This window comes from Leptonychotes weddellii, chromosome 12 (genome assembly GCF_054177405.1).
Source record: "Leptonychotes weddellii isolate Sample4059 chromosome 12, ASM5417740v2, whole genome shotgun sequence".
Classification (NCBI taxonomy): domain Eukaryota; kingdom Metazoa; phylum Chordata; class Mammalia; order Carnivora; family Phocidae; genus Leptonychotes; species Leptonychotes weddellii.
The window spans coordinates 62,408,599-62,432,653 of NC_138380.1; the positions used below are offsets into that span (position 1 = coordinate 62,408,599).

The 24,055-nt window shown below is 38.5% G+C and overlaps 1 protein-coding gene across 14 annotated transcripts in view; it reads right to left on the reverse strand.

Moving 5' to 3' along the window:
• The window catches only part of PPP1R9A (protein phosphatase 1 regulatory subunit 9A), a 299,240-nt gene that overhangs the window by 18,949 nt on the left and 256,236 nt on the right, over positions 1-24,055 (reverse strand). For 8 of the 14 annotated variants that reach the window (XM_031025187.2, XM_031025182.2, XM_081800517.1 and 5 more), the window contains 4 exons: positions 14,332-14,489; positions 13,532-13,829; positions 3,380-3,467; positions 3,194-3,277 (listed from right to left, as the gene is read on the reverse strand). In XM_031025187.2, the coding sequence (XP_030881047.2) occupies positions 3,194-3,277; positions 3,380-3,467; positions 13,532-13,829; positions 14,332-14,489 (628 nt within the window). The remainder of the gene's footprint in view (positions 1-3,193; positions 3,278-3,379; positions 3,468-13,531; positions 13,830-14,331; positions 14,490-24,055) is intronic. The other 6 variants (XM_031025191.2, XM_031025190.2, XM_081800521.1 and 3 more) reach the window with 2 other exon arrangements.

Sequence of the window (24,055 nt, forward strand, 5' to 3'; positions counted from 1 at the left end):
ACCATATTGGATAGTACAGACAGAGATGGTTGGGGAGTTGGAGACCATGTAGTTTTAACCCATCTGATTATTTTTTGGTGGGAAACCAAGGTCTAGGAAATTCAGAGCCTTACCTATGGCAAAGTCAGGATGAATACTTGGATTCCAGCACAGTGTTTTTTCCACAGTTGACACTTGGAAGGGGAATGCAAATTCACCTCCACAAAGGTGTGCCATCTCTCTTCCTGTCGTTCTCCCACACGCCACCGTCTAGCCTTGTTCTGAGATGCACATAACTGCTTACACGCTCTTCCATTCTGCCACTCAACCAGGAGCTTCTCCCACAGAGCTCCAAAGCAGGTACTCTACTTACATCAGTGGCAACTCACTCTAAAATGAGGACAGTCTTTTTACTCTTTGTCAACAAGCTCTGACAACTCACTCACTTTCCTGCTTCTGTTGTCTGCTACGCTGCCTGTTTAAACCAGAATGTTCGCTGAGCACAAATGTGAAAAGGTTAGAACCGAGCCATATTTTTTGTAGGGTTTATTTATTATTATAATTATTGAACCTCATCTATTTGTTTCATGTTGGTCGTGCAAGTGAGTCATTAGGTCTCCCCCAGGAATACAATAAAGTAAACTCTTAACTCTTGAGGAAGGAAAAAACTAAAACCAAGACCGAATTTAGCAAACCTCTGGTCTTGCCTCTTTAAAGTCCTGCAGCCTCAGGCTAGAACTGATTGAATGACCTCATCTGATTTTTACAGCCTAATAATGAAAAGCCTAAGAGATAAGATCACTAACTCAATTCATGAATCATCCCCTCTCTTTTCTGAGAAAGCTTCACAGAGGTGATGAGTTTATTCCCAGTCCCCCGCAACTGCAGTGGGACTCTGAAGCTGACGGTGCTTACCACCCACCCACCTTCGGGGGCCCTGTGAAACCAACTCAGTTGCATGAAGCCCCTACTGGGCAGTAACTCTGTTTTCTGACCTATGTCTTAAAAGGTTTTGGGCCCATTATCAATCTATACAGGAGCAGAGAGGCTGTCATTAGATTTGATTAGCGTTAACCAACTCCTGTGATAGCTCAAAAAATTATTCTGTGAAACAGAAGAAGTCCTCCCTCTTCTTCCCTTGTTCTTCTATTATTTCAATTACATGAATTCCTGTCAGGCCTGTCAAAATTCCACTATGACTACAGATAATTATAAAATTATGATTCCAATTGAAAACTATTTTGTCGCATTGGTACATGTGTAAATACTTGTGACCAGTGAAGCAGAAAGACTTCAGGGTTAGTACTTTAAAAATACTGAGCTGGCTGGCTGCTGGTTCCAAAGTTGGCATTCGTTGCAGTGACAGCCCACCCTTGACTCCCTGGGGCTGGCCTAGAGTAAGGTGCGTGCCCGCCAACAGAATCAAGAATTGCTTGCTTTTCACCTGTTTGTACAGGGAGGTGATAGCCTCTGGCTACTATGATGAAATTCATGTCAAACCTTCTCCCCACTGCTGGATGCTTCCTTCCATCCCTTTCTGGGTGGAGCCTCAAGGTGAGAGGAAGTGACTGCCTCAGAAGTCCAGGGGCCAAAAAGAGGGCACTGTTTACTACAGAAGTGTCCCAGCTTCTCTCCCGTTGTGCATCTGGGCATCTCTCTCTCCCTGAAACACTTGCACTTTTTATTGTATTTTATCCTGAGTATACTTGATCGTTTCCTATTCTTAATTTTAAAGCACACAGCAGACTGTTTTATATTTCTCACTCCAAAACCACATAAAGTTAAATTGCTTTTGAGTTGGGTCATGGACTTATTTTTCCCAAGACCAGTGTCCTCGATATAAACAGAGCTTTTTACCCTTTCTCCACCGTACAGGATCAAACCACCACCACAACAGACTAACACAATTAATTTGGGAATTCCCTCCTCTCATCCCTGACCCTACTCTCCTATAATCCCAGGAAGAAGGTACAATTTCTCACCAAGTGGTATTGGCAGAAAAAAGGAAAAGAAGAAAAAGAAACATAGAGGACGACTTATAAAGTGGATCAGTGGTCCCCAAATGATTTGATGATCTTTTATCGTTAGCATTCTGTTTCTTCCTTAGTCTGCCGCTGTCGGGGTGATTCCCAAATTTCGTGAAGAGATTTCCGCATCATTCAATGCATAAACAAGTGGAGGGGAGGTGTGTTGCAAAGGCATCTGGACGGAGGCACAAGCCCCGCTGAGTTAACTGCCTGCTGCATAATCGTGGGCAAATCAATTAAATTCTACAAAGGTGAGGTTCTTAATAAAGTATGGTATTATTCTCTGGCCTCCCAACCTTATTATAAGGATCGACTAAAGTGATACCTGTAAAACTGCTCTGTAAAACTGTAACTTGCAAGTAATAATGATAACAAACTGTTATCTTAATTATTATTATTTTTAAATACCTCCTATGTGCCAGGTACCATTTGACATGCTTTGTATGAAAACGTACTTAATCCTTACTCTAAAGTTATTAGGTAGATCCCGTTATTTACCCTTATTTCACACAAGAAAATGGAAGCAAACAGGTTAAAGAGTTTGTCCAAGATTTTAAAGGTAATAACTAGGAGAGCTCTGATCCAAATCCAGGTAGTCAAGCTCCATGCCTCATTGCTTCTCGATACAAATTTAAACTTAAAATTATGTAATCTCAGAATAAAATTGGGAAGGCTTGACAACATGCAGTACGAAGCTCACTTTTTGATAGGGAAGTCTTTATTGATAAGAATAGTTGGTAGGGCCTGAAGAAAATCAACTGAATAGCTGAGTCCAGCAAGAGATGAAGGTCCTTCTCACATGTGGACAGAATAGTGCTGAAAACCAACAAGGTACTTCAATATAAAATTACCCTTTCAGACTTGACAAAAAAGAGGACATTAGTGTTGTGGGTAGCCAGGTAAAGACCCTGAAATATGCGTAACTGACGTATCACATAGATATATTTATGCTGTATTTAGATAAACATTTATTGAAACTTCATGTGACCATAATTCTGCAATTAAACCAATGGATATACCCGACGCCAGTGCAGACTACAACTGGGGTAGGACAAATATAAACTGATTGTGCAATTTCTCTTCCATCTCACCTCTAGGTGGATCACTTCAGCTCATAGATCCTGACCACTTATTTTGGTTAACCATAGGAGGAGGGGGGCCAGAAAGTTGAGATCACCCACCCGTACCTGCTACCTGGAGAAAACCTATTGGCTTCTTTTTCCTTTTCTTTCCATTTCTTTCCCTTGTTGGAATTCCTTCGCAAAGGTGCCCTATAATGACAGCACACAGTCAGAAAGGGAAACTGACATTTTCTCTTTTAGCTTTTTTTTTTTTTTACAGAGGGTTTGTTTTTTACATCATGAAATGCTTACCCCAGATCCACAAACTTGCGCTTAATTTTTCCTCCTTGTACCACCAGTGAACTGGATGCCCTTAGTGATTTGGGACCTTTGGCACCATCTAGGATATACACACATGTGAAAAAGACCAATTACTATTCTTTTTAAGGCCATGAGTCAAAAGCCAGTGCATCTCTGAATCTAAGGACTTTACCCCAATTCCAAAGTGTAAAAGAAAATAATGTATGCCTTTCTAAAGCCACAGGAAACACGTCTATGTTGAGGAATGTTCAGTTAAGCCAGGAGAGGTCCTGGGGACAGAGGCCCAATACCCATCACAAAGAGTTTTAGCTTCGGGGTATGTGCACCCCAATGTTTATAGCAGCAATGTCCACAACAGCCAAACTATGGAAAGAGCCAAGATGTCCATCAACAGAGTAATGGATAAAGAAGATGTGGTATATATACACAATGGAATATTATGCAGCCATCAAAAAACCCGAAATCTTGCCATTTGCAACTACGTGGATGGAACTGGAGGGTATTATGCTAAGTGAAATAAGTCCATCAGAGAAAGACAAGTGTTGTATGATCTCACCAATATGAGGAATTTGAGAAACAAGACAGAGGACCATAGGGGAAGGGAGGGAAAAATGAAAGAAGATGAAACCAGAGAGAGAGACAAACCATAAGAGACTCTTAATCTCAGGAAACAAACTGAGGGTTGCTGGAGTGGAGGGGGGTGAGAGGGATAGGGTGGTTGGGTGATGGACATTGGGGAGGGTATGTGCTATGGTGAGTGCTGTGAATTGTGTTAAGACTGATGAATCACAGACCTGTTCCCCTGAAACAAATAATACATTATATGTTAAAAAAAAAAAAAAAAAAAAAGATAGTAGGAAGGGAAAAATGAAGGGGGCGGGGAATCGGAGACGGAGATGAACCATGAGAGATTATGGACTCTGAGAAACAAACTGATGGTTTTAGAGGGGAGGGGGGTGAGGGGATGGGTTAGCCCAGTGATGAGTATTAAGGAGGGCACATATTGCATGGAGCACTGGGTGTTATATGCAAACAATGAATCATGGATCACTACATCAAAAACTAAAGATGTAATGTATGGTGACTAACATGACATAATATAATAAAATTAAACAAACAAAGAGTTTTAGCTTCAAATATACTGGAATGAGCAAAATAAGCAAGAATAAACACTATCAAATAATTCTTTACATTCAAAGCAGGGACCAACATGACTTTCCTTTTGTTCCTTCTCTGGCTCCAACTCTTTGCTTCAAATGCCAGGCTCTGTCCTCCACGCCTGCCCTGCCTTTGGGTTTTGGTGCCTTCTGACAGGAACCCAGCCCACTTCCCCCATACCTCCAATACAGAAAGTGACCCCTGAGAGTCTGGGAGATTTAGGGGAGAAAGTGAGAGTCAAAGCTTTCTCTTCTGGTCTCTCCCTTGCAAATGGTCTCTGGCCAATCCTGGGACAGAAGAGGGCAGAGCATGGGGGAGACTTCTTAAGCTGGGGCTCAGCTATAAAATATTTATGTCTTTGAAAGGTTTCTCTCAGAGGCTGGGTTGGAGTACAACCTGGCTGGCCTCCTGTGATAGGGAAGATGCCAAAATTTCCTCAGTGTTTGGAGCTCAATGATCTTTGCCTCTTTGAGTTATGCTGGCTCTCAAGGGCAGCAGCTGCTGGGGGATGGGAACACTCAACATGATGCCAAAAAACCAATCAGAGGAGAGGCTTTGGGAATGGAGTTCAATGGCAAATGCAGGAGCTGGATTCCACGGGTGGCACTTATTCCTTCTTGGACCCGGGAGATAATTCTTACGGCTCTACCTGGAACTGTTTAGCAAAGGATGTTGTTCAGTGTCCCGTTTCAGCATGCCCGGTGATCTGAGATGATTAACAAAGGGTGTGTTAAATTTGATGCAACCTTGTGTGTGAAACTACTCCTTCCTAGCTGTCTGTTGGTGTCTGTCTCTATCTTTGTAAAATTAAAAATATTCCAGCAACTTTCTGGCATGGATTGTAGAGAGAACAGTGCTCCTACAGAAGTGTTTAATTAACCCTGCTAATTAGTTTTGCTCCTATTTGTGTTTCAGGATAAATTTCCAAACACACACACAAAACATGAATTGCACACGCAGTTTTTATTTAGGAGTTTATGTTTAAAGCTCTAAAGTGGCAGCACAGGATGTTTACAAACTCTCTAAGGATTTTTAGCAATGAGCTCTTCACATTTTTAGTTAATGATACTTGGATTACAACAATCAATCCCTTGGAATGTACATACTGAAATAACATGAGTCAGAAATATGTCCCTGTGAAAATCCACTTCTAGCCTCAAATATTTATTAGGGATATTGGCATCATTATGCTGGGTATCTGAATTAAAGAACCACAGATGTGAGGCAGACACACAAAGAAAATCCAAAGACATGGCACAAACCCCTTCTGAGGTGATTTTGCTAATGGACAATAAAAAAAAAAAAAAAAAAAGCCGGATTTCAATTTTCTTAATAGAAGCCGAAGGGAAAAAAAAAAGTGCCGGATTCCTCCAGATCAATCCTAAAGCAACTCTTAATGGCTAGGACTGTGCAAAGTTTAAAAGGAGACTGCCTAATTATTTTCTGAATTAGAAGTAGCAGGGCAATGTTTTAACTAGTGGTGAGAGGACCAGATGAGACAATGTACATGGAAACACTCTGTAACCTCTTAGTGTTGCAGTTATTTGGACATCTTGGGACTAAAAGCCTGATCCTGCCCATTACAGAGCCTGCTGCTAGGCAACCTCACATCATTATCTCACACATTTGCCAAAGTGTGTTCCAAGGAACACTTAAATGAATGCTTTCAAAAGGCTGAAGAGGCAAGATTAAGTAATAATGCACTTCCCTATTTTAAATCAATCAAATCCATCCTTAATGCACATTAGAACTTCCAGTCTGCACAAAAACCAACACTGGATTGGTATGATTTCAGGAAAAGAAAAAAAAGTGACTTGTTTTTGTTTATTTATTTAGCTTTATGTAAAATTTCCATTAGGCTTTTTGAAATCTCTCCAACACTACCTTCAAGAGCAATCAGAAGTCTGAGCCCCCAGGTCGGGTGCGGCAGCTTCAAGCTTTGGCAACCTGGCCTTCAGTTTTTTTTAAATTTTATTTATTTGACAGAGAGAGACACAGCGAGAGAGGGATCACAAGCAGGGGGAGTGGGAGAGGGAGAAGCAGGCTCCCGGCCGAGCAGGGAGCCTGATGCGGGAATCGTTCCCAGGACTCCGGGATCATAACCTGAGCCTAAGGCAGACGCTTAACGACTGAGCCACCCAGGTACCCCTGGCCTTCAGTTCTGAAGGGTACGTGTGACGGTCTTTTCTTGTACTGCACTCTCCTTCCTCTCATGGGCCCCAGACTCTTGACCTCTTCCTTTCCTCTGGGGACTCCCAAATCTGCTCCCTAGCCCAGCTGGTCTCCTGAGCTCACCACCTTCTTCCTTAAAAACATGAGTTAAGGGGCACCTGGGTGGCTCAGTCAGTTAAGCGTCTGCCTTTGGCTCGGGTCATGATCCCAGGGTCCTGGAATCAAGCCCCATATCGGGCTCCCTGCTCAGCAGGGAGTCTGCTTCTCCCTCTCCCTCTGCCGCTCCCCCTGCTTGTGCTCTCTTTGTCAAATAAACAAATAAAATCTTTTTAAAAAATGCCCTTAAAAAATGAGTTAATTGTCTTCACCCCATATTTCTTCTGACTTCTGCTTCTCCGAATGAAAGGGCCATATTTCCTGAGGCTAGAGACCCTGTCGTCAGTTTTGAGCTCCTCACTTTCTTCCCCCGTAACTAGGCAGCTTGTGTTTCATGGGCTCTTGTGTCACTCTTTCCCTCATTGTCTACTGCTCCTCCTTCGAGGACATCTCTCCCTGTGTCTCCTGACTCATCTTTCCCACACCTCATGTTCTTTTTTTTTCCTTTTTATTCCTCTGTTCAAACATCTGTGGTTGCCTAGTGATACAGTGAGGTATTGAAGGCACTTAAATTCTAGATCTAATTTCAAATAGCTGTTCAATTTTATTGCAACCATTTAACCTGCATAAACCAACTGCTTCACTTCAGGCAGGCTTTCAACCCATCTCATGTGTGCCTGTCTCTGCTAATGCCACCTCCATCCTTATCCGCCTTCCTTGGCCGTCCTTCTTCCCCCCCAAGTCCTTCGATGGTCACTCGAATTGTACATTCTTTGTCATCTTATTTACCAATCTCAGCTGGATATAACCTCGCCCCTCCTCTGAGCAATGATAAAATTTACTATTTCTATACATATAAGGACCTAATGTAATATATCAATAATAAATGAATCCTGTAAAGATTTTGCAAAGCCAGGTTCTACTTGCCAGGACATTAATTCAGCGAATATTTTTGAAGGCATGTTCTGTGTCAGGCAACATGCTAACAGCCACATATAAACTTAGAATCTCTAGAAATCACAAGTAGAAAATGATAGTGCTTAATTTACTCTTCTTAACCTTGTCTGAACAAAGGTCCATTGCTATGGAAGTCCAGAGACCAAAACGTTATTATCAGGCTACTCGAAGAATAAGCATGAGAAAAATATTTTCATGCTTTCTACTGTCATATAACTTGTCTTAAAAATCTCTGGAAATAATCTCACAATTCTGCTTGCTTTAACTGAAATGGTGTTAGAAGTTTATCATTTATCCAGTTACCAAGGGGCTCTTTCTACCCCACTTTCCACCGAGGTCCCTCAAATACGACAACAAAATAACGATTCACGAATGTGGTACCGATGCAATTTAGAAAACACCAAACTTCAAGTAGTTGTTCAGTAATACCAGCATTTTGTTAGCCTTGAAATTGTAGTCAAGTACAGCTGTAACTTAATTATTACCTTGTAGTAACTTAATAGACCAAAAATAATGTATATTATTTTTAAAAAATCTAGATAAATGGCAGCCAGGGACTAAGACATTTTCAGAGTTTACCTAGCAATCATGAGTAGAAGAAAATGAACGCCTAGACCAGCGGTCAGCAAGCTTTTTCTGTAAAGGGCCAGAGAGCAAATACTTGAGGTCTGTGGGCTATACTCTGTCACAACTCCTCAACTCTGCTTATTGTGGCATGACAGTAGACAGTATATAGCTAAATGAGTATGGCTGTGTTCCAATAAGACTTTATTTATAAAACACCTGGGGGGCAGATTTGGTTTGATGACCTGCATTGGTTATCTGGAGAGACCTCCTGGTAATTTATCCAAGAAACTTATGAAGCATCGATTATATGCCATACTCTTTGCTGGGGACCAAGAATATAAAGATGAAAAAGATGAATGAGAAAACTGGTTCATCCTTGACAACTAGATCGCTTATCATACACAAAGTGATAGAAGCAGAAATAACAATGTGAAAATTTCTGTGGGATCAGAGAGAAGAGAATAATTCACTCTGCCTGGGAATGGGGCGAGTGTACTAAGAGTCCACTAAAGGAGGTGAGATTTAACCTGGGTTTGGAGAAGAACACAATTTTCCTGGAATGGAGTGTTAGGCAAGAATGTAAACATGAGGTCTTGTTGAACCTCATTCTAGTTCCTCTACTGATGAGCCAATGAGTTCTAAGAACCTCACATGTGAACAAACACACCAACACAAGGAGGGAAATAAGGTTAACCATACCTGACCTCTGCTGAGTCCAGCTCTGAACAGATTAATCTCACATAGCCAGGGACTCAAGAATTTTACAGAATGTTATTCCTCAAATTGGATTTTGAGGATAATGAAGGTAGATTCGACTCCGTTAATCCATATTGTATCATCCCCTGCAATGTCGTAACATTTTAACGATACTGGGGTTCGTTTCTTGGGAAGGAGGGAGGGAGAGTCCTGGAGGGACACAAAAGTGCCCAAGTAGCCCGGGTGCTGCCGTGAAATGGGCTATTCGTCGGTCAGCCCAGTCTAATGAGCATATTTCATACACCTACCTCGTTGGGCGATAGTGCATGCAGACTTTCGACCTTACTAGATCAATGCCAAATTGTTTCCAAAGAGCTTGCCCCAGTTTACACTTCCACTGGCACAATGAAAACTCTTCAATCTCTCGTTGTTTCACATAGTTTCCAGCATTTGGTAACATCAGACTTTAATATTTATGGCAATCTGGTAGGTATAAAATGGTATCTCATCTGGTTTATCTCATACTTTCCTGATTACTAATGTACTTGAACACCTTTCATAAATATTTTGGCCTTTTGGTTTTCATTTTCTATGAAGTGCCTGTTCAGGACATTATATATTCTCTCCTGTATTATCCGTCTTTTCCAAGTGATTTATACAAGTTATTTACATAATCTGGATGCTAACTCTACGTTAGTTACACAGGCAGTAAATATCTTCTCCACTTTTGTGGGATTCTTTGTGTGTTTGAGAAATGGAAGTTCCTAATTTTAATATCATCTGATGTTATTAATCTTTTCTTTATGTTTTTTTTCTTTGTGTCTTGTTTAAGAAATCCTTCTCTACCCTGAAGTCACAAAAATATTCTATAGAGTCTTTTTAAAAAATTTAATAGTTTGTATTTTCCAGTTAAGTCTTAAGTTCACCTTGAATGGACTACTTTGCAAGGTATGGGGGGGGTCTAATATAATTTTTTAAAATAGGGATAACCAGTTGTCCCAGAATAACTTGTAAAAAACTCTATTCCTTCTCCACTGATCCACCCATCCAGCTGTCATAAAATAAGACATATATATATTTGAGTCTCAGGTATTCCTGGCCTTTTATCCGTTCTTATAAACTTAGGATCAGCTTATCAAGCTCCACAAAATGTCTGTTGTATCAAGTCTTTAGATCAGTATAGACAAAAATGACATTTCTTTCTGTCACTCGGTTTTTTTCAAAAGATAAAAAATTTTTACAGTGAACAAATGTATATCCACTGCCTATATCCTACAATTTCCATTTTACTACATTTGCTTTATCATACAGCCATCCCTCTAGTCATCCATTAATCCATTAATCAAATGCATTTCAAAGTAAGTTGCAGACACTTCACCCTTACACACAAGAAGATACTGATTTTATATATTTATTGTATATCTGGCCACTTAATCTTCTAGATGAATATTCATATAATCTTTATATGAAGATACTTTTGTCTTTTCTGTTTCAAATTTATACTTATTTGATGTTCTTATCTTCCTGCAATTAGAAAATTCTCAAAAACAGACTTGAAAATCGTGAGGGTAGTTGGCATTCATGTCTTATTCCTAATTTTTGTGCAAATGGCTTAAGATTCACTATTTAGTGGTTGATTGCTGGTAAGTAACCAATCATATTCAGAAAATTTTTTCTAATTCCATTTTTACTTTAACAAGTTTTTACTGAAAATGTCTGAAGAATTACACCAAATGCCTCTCGACTTCCATTAATATTATAACACTTCACCTTTCCTTTGTTGATATGATGATTTATATTGTTAGATTTTCTAATGTTGAACTATTCTTACATTTTCCGAATCAATGCTACCTGATGATGGAATTTAATTAACTTGCACTCCTGGATTCAATTGATTAGCATCATATTTAAAATGAATCTACATGCATAAGATTTCCTTTTTCCACACAGTCTTTACCAGTTTTTAGGACTCTAGCTACTTAAATAAATGGGAAACACCCTACCTGGAATAACTAGCATAAAATAGAGACTATCTTTTTTTTTTATAGCTTAGGCAGAATTCACTTATAAAACCACCTGGCTCTGGTGATTTTCTAAATGGAAGCGTTTATAAAAACACATTTCATATTTTTGTGATTATTGGTTTATCCAAGTTTTCCTCTTAGACAATTTGAACAGACTAATTTTGTAGAGAACGTCACTTCCTTTAGATTTTTAAATCTACTGAGTTCACATACTATCATTAAAAAAAAATAATTCTGGGGTGCCTGGGTGGCTCAGAGGTTAAGTATCTGCCTTCGGCTCAGGTCATGATCCCAGGGTCCTGGGATCGAGCCCCACATTGGGCTCCCTGCTTGGCGGAGAACCTGCTTCTCCCTCTCCCACTCCCCCTGCTTGTATTCTTTCTCTCGCTATCTCTCTCTCTGTCAAATAAATAAAATCTTTAAAAAATAAAAAAATAAATTAAAAAAAATAATTCTTTTAATCTCTGTATCTCCTTTCTTATTTCCCATGCTTCCTTTTTTCGTTTGTGTCTCTATTTTTTTCTTAATGTGTCCTCCCAAGGGGCTATTCACTTTTAGCCAGAATAATTTGCCCACTTTTACTATATTTTTTGGGGGGAGAGAGGAATTAAGAATAGGCTTTTCATTTCAGTAAAAATTAAATTCAGCTTATATCTCTTACCTGCTCCTTTCTATTTTCTGCTTTTTCCTCCTGCCTTTTAGTTGTTCTGTTCCTATTATAATGAATATTTATTTTACTTATTTTCAGTCTTTTTTTTTTTTTATTTGAGACAGAGAGAATGAGAGACAGAGAGCATGAGAGGGAGGAGGGTCAGAGGGAGAAGCAGACTCCCTGCCGAGCAGGGAGCCCGATGCGGGACTCGATCCAGGGACTCCAGGATCATGACCTGAGCCGAAGGCAGTCGCTTAACCAACTGAGCCACCCAGGCACCCTTATTTTCAGTCTTTTAATAATAAAGGAATTTAAGGAATAATAAAGGAATTTAAAGCTATACATTTTTCCCTTGAGTACAATATACTGACTACCAATTCAACTTTTGAAAATGTATTCTAAAGAAATGAAAGTGTCAGTATATAAGAATATACACATGCTTGTTATAACTTCTTTCACAGTGGTAAGCAAATAAGCAATACACAAAAAGAAACCTACTAGAATATAGCCTCAATGTCCACCAATATTAGAATAGTTGCCTCAGTTATATTATATGCTCACTAGATAAGATTCTCTTATCATTTAAATTTGTGTATATTGCCTTAGAGGGATGTCCATAAAATATGGACATGCATAAGATTTCCTTTTTCCACACAGTCTTTACCAGTTTTTAGGACTCTAGCTACTTAAATAAATGGGAAACACCCTACCTGGAATAACTAGCATAAAATAGAGACTATCTTTTTTTTTTTATAGCTTAGGCAGAATTCACTTATAAAACCACCTGGCTCTGGTGATTTTCTAAATGTATAAAACAAATAGGTATAAAACAAAACTGCAAAGTCATGTTACTTGTATGATTCATTTTTGCAAAAAAAGTATACAAAACAAAACACAAACATACCCAAAAGTATTTCTGTTTTTACATCTACACACACACACACACACACGCATGTGCGCATGCGTGCATATACACCTAATATATACTTATGTGTATTACACATGTGAAAGATAATATCAACAAATTTACTTGGTTACTATAAAGGGACACATCAGACATGGTAGGAAAAAATGGACTTAATCTTTATACTTCTCTATCATTTAACTTGTTTAATGAGAATTTATTACTTCTATAAATTGAAATGACAAAAATCTATTGACATGACTACTAAATTGTGGTGTTAATTCTAGGAGCTTATTTCAAAATTTAATTGATTAATCTCTCTGTATTATCTTTATCATAGATTTCCTGTCAGAATTTTTGTAATATATCATTACTGTGAAAATTTCTTCTAAATAAAAACCAATTAATGGTTTAAAACTTACACTGCTTTCATCTTCACACACACACACACACACACACATGTATCTATGTATATGTGCATATGCAATGCATTTTTATAGATATTATATACATACATATTTTTACATACATATTATATACATTTTTTTTTTTCTTTTCTCAATGTGAGTATGTTAGTGTTTATTGAAACTCTGGGCTGCTATTCTATAAAATCTCTAGTAGGCCTCCTGAAGAATTTCCTTCAATAGTAATAAACTTGTGGACAGCTGAAGAAGTAAAAATACTAACCTGGTAGGAAAAGATAGATAGATAGATAGATAAATAAATAAATAAATAGATGGGAGAGGCATGTGCTCTTATCCCACAACATAAAAAGAAAGCAATATTAATTATTAGGTGTGAGAAGACAAAGGACTTATGACTATGACAGAAAAAGCTATTCTTAATATTGCACAAATCAAGGAGTTAGTGAAATTAGACAAAACAAAAGCAAAAACAACAATAAAAATCAACAGTACCTTTTTCTTGTGGTATTTTCTTGGTGGCAGCTTGATGGTGGCATGGAGATTCTTCCATATCATGATCAGATTTTGAAGGAGAGGAGAGTGAAGTGTCTCCCCAAATAAGGGAGGAAGGCTCTTTTTCCAGGCACAGTGGTCCCTCTTGAAATTCAGCTATGTGGTCAGACGAGAAGGGCACACTGCCAGCCACTGGAGTGAGGCATGGAGCACCAGAATCTGATTCTGGAGAAGTTCTCAAACCCTTGGGCAGAAGTGATTTGGTAATGTGTGTGTGGTTATAGAAACTGTTTGAAGGCTGTTGGTATAAGAGATTATAAAGGAGGTCATGCCGCTGAGCATCAGCTCCATGGAATACTTACTTTGAAATCAGACCGAACTTTTTTTAGTAAACCCCTTGAAAACCAGTTTTTTGGGGGGTTTACAGATGAGACTGCATAGTTTACAGCAATTCACCATATTACCACTGTAGCTAAGACAGACACCTAAGACATACAGAAACAATTACTTGTACATTCCTTATTTCCCACTAGGTAAAACCAACAGCTGAATATAAAAGCACCATCATGAAATACGACAATATGGATAATGCTCTTGGGTTAGTTCATTGAATGAGTACAGAAATAAGCTGAATTACAATATATCGAGTTGAGTAAGAATTTAGGAGACAAGCAGTGAACTATTCCAGCTGTTTCCATCTAGGGCATAGAATCTGGCTGCAGAAAAATCATCTTTAATAAGCTGTAGGAACAAGGAGACAGCTCTACACTGCAAGTCAGGAATCAGTCAATGGGGCTCACCTTTCGCTCCAGACTGTCTTCTCCATCTGTTGAACTGACACTATCATAGAGTCTTGTCCTAGAGGGCCTCTGGCGTCTGTTCTTCACAGAGAGCTGGGCTCGGGTTTTCAGTGCTTTTGAATCCAGGCGCTCTGTCTCTGGGACAGCCTCATTCAGGTCTAAGAAAAGAATGAAGCAAAATAATCGGCGAGAGAAACCTTTGGAGAGGATCGTCAAAGAGACCACAGAAACTGATAACAAAAATCTCAAGGTTATCAATAATTCCAGGCAAAAAATAGGTGACAACCATGCTGGCCTGTCTGATAACCCCACAGGTAACAAACAAATCAAGTGAGATTTAGGAGAAATGTACAAAGCCTAATGGAAGAAACCAACACCGAAGGTAACCAAGGCAACAAAAAAATCTAACATCCAAAGAGCCAACATGGTCCTCTGTGGTCTGCCTCTCACTACCTTTAATCTTGCTGCACTGAGTCCAAGTCAGAACTCCAAGTCACCATTCCAAAGGGGAGAAGGAAATGTTACCCATCGATCTATGTAGGCGTTGGCTGAGGAAAAATTGTTCTCTGGTTGAATTTATCTGGAATGCTTCTGCTCCTTAGAAATAATGTAGTTTGACCATCAATCCTATTTTAATTTTTTAGAGTGGCAGTCATTAAATGAAGTCATAATGTTCACAGAATCAATAATTAAGTACTTCCGGATTTAAAGTGTTAAAAATAAAGCATATAACTGAGTTGCAGAAAATTAATATGTACTGATATTAATGGAGTAAAACAATTTCTTACAGTAGCATTACTGGAGAAAATTCCTTTTCACAGTATTATTATGAAGGTGTGCTCCAAAAATATTGTGACCAAAACAAGGAAGCATCTCAGGTTGTGTCTCTCTTACCTATGGAACTCTGCATTTGGCATATGGTTCTAACAAATTATATTAAACATATTTTCCCTAGAAGATACATCCACTGAATGACAATATTTACAGAAGGTTCTGACTCTTCATTTCCTGTATTTGCAAGAAAAGTGAATAGTCAGAAGAGTCAGACTATTCAGGTATTTATAAAGGACAGCTAAATATTTTCTAATTAGTACTCTTTATTGTTTACATGTCAATGGAGAAAAAATAATCTCCTTGATCACTTTAATTTCTTCCTTTCAATAAAATCTAAACTAGCAGCTGCTGATTAAGAGTTCATTAGTTGTGATAATTGGGAGATAATCAACCTTACAAGCTCTTGTTTACATATAAAATGTGGGAACACCACACAGATGAAAGCAATATAATTAGACAGACTGTCATACAAGCCCGTTTCACAGTTTATCTATCTTGTATTTGGATTGTATCTTCTTTAACACAAAGCACAGTCACACACACACACACACACACACACACACGCACACCCCACCTCATGTGTTCCTCACAACCCCACGCAACAGCTGCCAAGTTATGTTTTATCCTCTCCTGAAGTTCAGAGAACTTGAGTAACGGGCTCTTGTCGGCACAGCTGGCTGATGAGCTGCCATGATTTTTCTTGTTTTTTGACTCCCAGGCTACTAGTCTGTGCCCTCCAAATTTAGCTAAGGTTGAACAAGTTACTAGAAAAAGAATTTTCCTGCCATTACAGTTCAGTATTTTTGGTTGTAAAATCACATATAATGTGACTAATCTAGGAAATTCATTTCTCCAATTGGCTACATATGAAATATTCTTATTAAACTTCCACATACGTGTTAAGAAAGCATAAAAAGGAAGACATGTTGAAAACTGCAGAAAAATAATTTCTCAGATTTCTTATTTGGTTGGTTTATAATAGCTTTGGTTACTTGGTGATGAGAAGACCCAAGGAGGAAGCTTGTTCTACTTTTGTAAACATGGCTCCTTTTGCAATAGAAGCCTGGCCCCGGAGGACCTAACATAGCACCCAACATCCAGGATTGCAGTAACTACTCCATCACTAGGTACAGAACAAATAAAGTAAGGGAACATGAGAGCTACTTATTAGCAGGGTTTAGAGTGTGGGGAATTTATTCTGGGACTTCTGGCTCCATTAACTACTCAGTAATTTGCCTGGTACTCATATCAAACAACCCCCAAAGCAATCTAGAATATCTGCTTTAATATGAGCTAGCACTGAGTAGGTGCAAACTGCTCGAGCACAAATACAGAATTACATCTATTAAAGATGAAGTTAGCTGGAAAAGCAGTGCCTTAAGTCCATTATCCAAGTGGCCAGAAACACGCTGCAACCAATTAACAATTTTTGAGGACCCGAAAACAAAGTTCTCGGGGTCCTTTTATAGCAGTGATTCATGAATTACAAATCAGCAATTTATATATTCCACCCTGAGAACAAATGTTTTTTAAGTAAAGAACCAGAAAAATGGAATGGAGTGGAGAACTTTCACCTCAATAGCAGGAAGTTGGAAGGAAAGCTGTCCACAGGAAGCAACTACTAAAGACGCCACAAGCTACACCCCCCTTAGGAGTGTTAGAGGAGGTGTCGGGCAGAGAAGGAAAATGTGTATAGGACTTCTGTGGTTGGGTAACCAGAAGCTATCTTTTCCTATCCTGTTGTGTAAGAATCAGAATATTACAACTCAGAAGAACCTTTGGGATTCTATCCCAGCCTTCTTTTCCAGATAGGAAAAACAAGGCTCAAAGAAGATTACTAACTTGTTTACTAGCTGCATCACACAGTTAATCTGTGGATGAGACTGGATAGAGCTCAGTCCTCAGAAGTCTATCATCTGGGGGAGCCTGGGTGGCTCAGTTGGTTAATCTCCAGACTCTTGATTTCGCCTCAGGTCATGATCTCAGGGTCCTGGGATCCAGCCCTGTGCCAGGCTCTGTGCTCAGCACAGAGTCTGCTTGTCCCTCTCCCTCTGCTCCTCCCCCTGCTCTCTCTCTCTTTCAAATAAATAATAAAAAAAAACTTTTAAAAAAAAAAGCACTTACCATCCTTCTGGAAGGTCACTCTCAAGTCTGAAAGTAAACTTCACAAGTAATCTTTTGCCTTCGTCGAGTCTTTGTTTTAGTTTTACTTTATGTTCCAAACAAAAATACAGGTCAGGTCCTAACTTTGCAAATTTCCAGAAGTATATAGTATCGAAGAAAGAAAAAAACCTGAGGGATTTTATTTGGTTTTATATTTATCCAAGGAGTAAAATTCTTACATCAAAAAATTAGTTGTCAGTTTTGAGGATGACAATGTGGCAGATGAAATCCAACTGGCTCCACATTGCTAAGTTATATGCAACTGAATGTAAGGGCTTAGGTGGCCATGTTCTCTCACTGTCATTCACTCTCTACAGAGACCTTAATCAATAACCTAACACTGCTTTTATAAACCCAAGACCCTGGGCTCTTCTCCTACCCCTTCTCTCCAGGCTATCGTGTTCTGTTGTCCATAAGAATCAGAGGGAAATTTCCTTTTCATCTCTCCTTTCCTTCTCTATTCTTTTTTTTCAGACCCTCCAGCCTCTGAAAGAAGCCTACCTCTGACTCAAATGCAGCTAGACACACAAAAGATGAGCAGACTCCAGTAGATTAATAAATACAGACAGACAAACACAGAAAAGAAATGAAGTACTTAAGGATAGAGTGGTGTTGCATGGGTGAGACTCCACCCTAGTGTACCTGCATTTGAAGACTAGCTTCAATATTGCTTCGAATTGCATCCTTTAAAAAAATTTAATGGATTCGATTATGATTTTAGCAGCTGTTATGAAAAATGTTCTATGAAATTAGGATGTTATATATCCTATTACACAGCAACCAGTTTCCCTACAGTAATGCTGTGAGTCATTCAGTATTTTCACTAGATTGACGTTATTTTTGACGCAAATGGAATGCTGCCCACAGATCAGATAGAGATGGCAAGGGAAGGAGGGGAATGGAGCAGCAGGACAACGGGGGCTGCTCTGCATTCTTACGGGCATTATTCTCCTCAAAACCAGTCCTACTTCTATTATCTCACTTATGCTATTATCAACTACAATGCTGAGCATCATGAGACACTTGGTGGCATTTTAAAACTTGAACAGTAGCTGCATATCACTCACAGTCACTGCAAGTTCACAGAAGGTGGGCCCGTGGGTTTGCGGTTGATACGTCCTGCGTGCAGGTGTAGGTTTATGTATATCGGAGAGGTGGTGTAAAACAGTTACCACGAGAGTGATCTGGAGTAAGTCTTCCTCAAACAAAATCCAGATAGTGGCTCTGCCACTAAATTGGGCAATTTCCCCAACCTCTCTGTCCCTCAGGATCCTCAACTGCAAAATGGGCACAATGATAACACAGCACTAATAACTGCACTGCTGTGAGGACCAAATGCATTAATAGAAATACAATGCTTGGAAGAGTGACTGTTACATAAGCACCCAATGAATGTATTTACTGATGTGGAAAGGTTTGCAAGATATTCTTACATGACTAAAGCAAGTTGCAGAACCATGTGTACATTCATTTTAAATATTTTAAAAAGAGCAACATAAAATATATTTTCTAATGATACAGTGATGCCTATGATTTAAGGAGAAAAATACTGACGATGGTGGTTACCTCCAAAGAAGGTATTAGATTTGGAGATCTTGGCCAACAGGTATTTTAAACTTATTTGTAATGTTAAATATTTTTGTATTATATGTATTTTTTTGCATTTAATATATTACTTATATATTTAAAATTAGTAAAAAACAAAACAACAACCCACACATTCAGTACATTTTCTTTTACAGACATCTTAATTCCATTCTAATCCAAGAGCTCTGGTGTTTTCGGACTCAGGATTCCCAGATGTTGATATTAGTCCAGGAAACTTTGTCCAAATCCTTGTGACTGTCTCACTGCCCCATGTGAGAAGGCTGCAAACCTTTCAATTAGGTCTGTGGAGACTGTTTGCCTGCCTTGCTCCTCCACTAACTGCCAGATGATCTGGCTTGATTAGGGCCCTATGGCTTAGCTTCCAGTCATTACTTTGTTTTACCATGGGACAGCAAAGATGTATTGACTCGGATACGGTAATTTGAGACCAAGTTACACAACTTCATCTCATCTCATGACAGCACTTTACTTAAGAACCCACCCGCAGGCAACTCCCACCCTGAACTCTATTAATTTAGTTACTTTCCTTATAATCACCTAAAAGCTAATATATTTTATACCCCAAGTAGTATTTATGAAATTTTAGGAAGCTGATTTCTTACAATTTCAGAACAAGTAGATGATTGCTGTTTCCTAATCTTTTAAGTACGTCTGAGATTATTGTTGTATGAACTATACATTTCATTTCTTAATGTTCAAAAGATACTAAAGAATTCCTTTTTTTTTTTTATCACTCTTTCAATAAATGCAACCTCAAAACTATCTGTGTAGCCTCTGAAACATAACTGGTTATCTGTTTTAGTGTAATGCCTCTCCAGCGCAGTCTGATACCCAACTTCTTCAGCTTATGGTTAACCTACCTCTCTGTTCTCAAGAGGGCAGAGAGGTCCAAACTCTGTTGCCCCTGACTTTTTGGAATGCCACTAGACTGCCCAGGGAGACAGTGGCTGGAAGGCAGAGAAAAACTATGTCAGATACCCTAAATTCCATCAAATATCATTTGTACCACTTGTAAGAGTCATTGATTCTGAGAATTTGAAAGGATAATTTACGTTTAGACAACAGGGAAAAGCATTCAATATCTTAGGATTCCTTCACTGTCAAACATCTTTAGAATCTGATAGAAATCGTCAAAGAATTGTAAAATCTAATCAAATGGGCAAACTGGTTGGGAACTGCAGACTTCTGTGAGTAGGACCATGAGGTCATGTACATAAGCTGGGTCTAGGAAGGTGGGATATGTAAATGTCCTCTTCTTGATATTATGGCATCTCTGACAAGACAACAATAAACAAGCTTCTGTGTTGTCATTCAGGGATGCCTACAAAAATCTGTGGATATTAGTAATCCCAAATATGCTAAGTAGGCAACCCCCCAAATTATATATAGTGATGTAATAGTTTCCTTGATTACTGTAAGAAGAATTCAGAGTTTATGCCTTTTGTAGGAAATAACCTCAGTTACTTGAGATAACAGTTGTTGGCTTCCTTATTGGGAAAGTATCTTTCAACTATGAGAAGACTTAATTACATACATACAGCATCAGAAGGTTTAAGAAAACTCAAAGGCTACACTACTTGTAAGTGTAATGTAACAGGTGCATGAGAATTTCTTAAGTACTTGCAAAGACTGTCAGTCACTAAAAATAGTATTTAAAAAGGAAGTCAAACGTAACGAATTTATAAATGCAATTTAAAATGTTTGTAGGTGCTAATTAGCTAAGTTTGTAAATAGGAACTAAATATTATTCAAAGATCCCTTAACAGTGATTTGCAAATCAAATTTAAAAACTAGGTTTTTGATAATGTAGCTTGAATAAATCAAACATTAATTATAATACCAAAATAAATATCTGAATGACTTTTTGGGTACTCTTAAGGCCCTTACTGTCATCACAAAACTCACAGGCAAAACTCACAGAACCCAAGTTCTACGTTTCTTAAGTTTCCTAATACGTGGCATTTCCTGTGGGTTCTCAGAGACTTAATTAGTGTGAAGTATTGAAGTAGAACATTACTTCATGTCCCCTGGGATTCAGTCATAACTTGATATTAGTGTCCTGCATTCACAGAAAAAACCCTAAGGATCTCATAACTACTGAAACAATATGGTTGGAACATTGTTCAGAACCATACACACAAGATAATTTTCTGGTCCTAATTCCAGAAATAGCTGTTCATTGTTTGGTTTTAATTTTAAAGAGGCCGTGACACCATGATTGATCATATTTCCCTCTTGGCTGGTGGATGGTGTGAAATCTGAGCCCCACCCTGAAAAATTTACAGGAACCTACCAACATGCACTGCACTTAGAAACCACTCGTGCATCATCTTCTTTTGTATCCTCCCATCCTGATTTCCCAGCCTGTTCTTTTAGTCAATTTTACCTTAACCTAACTATACAGCATCTCCCAATCTGTGTAATTAGAATTTCATGGTGAACCCGAGCATTATCTCTAAAATATAAGAAACACTTCAGAATACAGCTATCTTGTAAAGTTTCCTTGAAAAGGAGCTATATCCCACACATTCAGGTTAAAATTGTCTTTACTACCAGGGCACATGGGTGGCTCAGTTGGTTGAGATTCTGCCTCTTGGTTTTGGCTCAGGTCATGATCTTACGGTCTTGGGATCCAGCCCCGCAGCGGGCTCTGCACTCACTGTGGAGTCTGCTTAGGATTCTGTCTCTTCCTCTCCCTACCCCTCTGCCCCACCCCTCTGCTTGCGCACTCTCTTTCTCAAATAAATAAATAAAATCTTAAAAAAAAATAAAATAAAATTGTCTTTACTTCAGATCATAATCTACCTTATAGTTCAATTCCCAGCAAACAAAATTTAAAAGTCAAAATAAAATATAAAGCAGCCCCCTTTTCCTAAAGTGGACAGAGAACTACTAAGCTTAAGCTCATTCTGACAAAATAGCTTGTTTTCTATCAAAACAACTTTAGATATCTTCTAGTACTAATGCATACCTCAGTAGGACTGAAGGTCTGGTGACTTCTGTGAACTTACAAAGAGGCAGTGAGAAACAGGAACCAAGAAGAGTTGTCATTTTGCAACTGAATACCTCCTTCTGAATGCCTCGTTGATTTGGCAACAAAAGTCTTAATGACTTACACAAAGACAGATGCACAACTTGCACAAAACTAGGCAGGCAATTTAGGTGCTTTGCTTTTTGAGTAAGAGAACAGATTTTGGCTCTAATGATATGCCAGAAAACAATCAATAAGTATTGATTTCTCATTCATTTGGCTTGTTCATTAAAAATTTCCATTGTGATTTACGGGGAATGTTCACCCTTTAATTAGTGCAATTCAATAATATTTCATGGTCAAAATTATTTATTGGGGATTAAAAGTTGCTGCAAATAATTTGTTCAGGAAAAATGAAAATGATGAAAGTTTACCAAGAAATTATATCTGTATGCATGATAAAAGCAAGCTGAATCCACTCCAGAATTCTCTCCTGCCCCAATTTAGAACTAAACAATGTGACACCAAGGAATAATTACCCCATTGCTCTGTATCTAATGCTCTTGTATAAGACACTCTTGATAATATAGTGCAAGCATTCACTTTCCTTTTAATGACTTTCCATTTAATGAATTCTGGCTTTAATCATGCCTTTAACCTTATTTTAAAATTCTGGGTTCCAATGCTAAAAGTGAATGCTTAATGTACTCTCAGACTCCATCAGGAAATAAATCAGACGTGGTGGTAGGGGTCTAGTCTGGCTTCATATCCACAGGTATCTGAAAAGAGCCACTGACATTGAGGGCCCAGGGAAAGGCAAAAAAGGACAAAGACAACACATGATTACAGCCTCAGCAGAAAATGATTTCCTGGAGGAAGCCAGTGACCTCCGGAACCTCCTTACTGATGTAAATGTCTCTTGGTGTTGACTTTCCTTCCCTTATTAAATCTTAAGTATGATAAGCCCCCAAAAGTCTTTTGTGATTTTCCTCATTCTTATCTTTCAATTAAGCTACTTAAAAATGTCTATTTTAATATTTTTATTTATACAAAAATTATACCATATATGTAAGTCATATAGAAAAAGAAGGAAAAAGACACCCAATGTTCCTACCATCAAGCCTAAAAAATAAAATTGGTACTTTTGAAGCCCTCTCTATGCCTTATTTCTAGTTGCAGCCCCTATTTTTTCTCCTATTTATTCACAAAACTGTCCTTAAACAATATAAATTCTGCTTGCTTTTTGAGTTTATATACGGTAATGAACTATATTCAATATTCTGCAAATTGTCATTTTGTTTGCTCAACATTATGTAGAAAGGTATGACTAGGATTAATTCACTTTTTTCTGCAATTCTTATGAACAATATTGCTGTGCATGTTTGAACATGTCTTTTGGTACGCATTTACAAGAACTTCCAGAAGCATATACACATGTAGAAGTAAACTTGGTGGGCCACAGAATTTTCATATCTTCCATTTTACTGGATAATACCAAATCGCTTTAGCAAAATAGCTGTATGAGTTTTCCTTCATGCTGGCTATCACATATTACTGTGAAACTTTATACCTGCAAATCACTTTATTTTTACTGATGAGGCTGAATGTTTACTTATGTTTACCAAGCTCTAGGTTTTCCTCTTTTTGGTGAACTGATTGCTTATGTGTTTGTCCATTTTTCTATTAAGTTAGTTGTGTTCTTAGTATATTCTGGAAAACAATCTTTTTTCTTAGTTAAATGGGCTGCAAATACCTTCTCTCAAATTTTTGGCATGCCCTTCAGGGAAATCCAAATCAAAACCTCAATGAGATACCACCTCACACCAGTCAGAATGGCTAAAATTAACAAGTCAGGAAACGACAGATGTTGGCGAGGAGGTGGAGAAAGGGGAACCCTCCTACACTGTTGGTGGGAATGCAAGCTGGTGCAGCCACTCTGGAAAACAGTATAGAGGTTCCTCAAAAAGTTGAAAATAGAGCTACCCTACGACCCAGCAGTTGCACTACTGGGTATTTACCCCAAAGATACAAATGTAGTGATCTGAAGGGGCACGTGCACCCCAATGTTTATAGCAGCAATGTTCACAATAGCCGAACTATGGAAAGAGCCAAGATGTCCATCAACAGATAAATGTATAAAGAAGATGT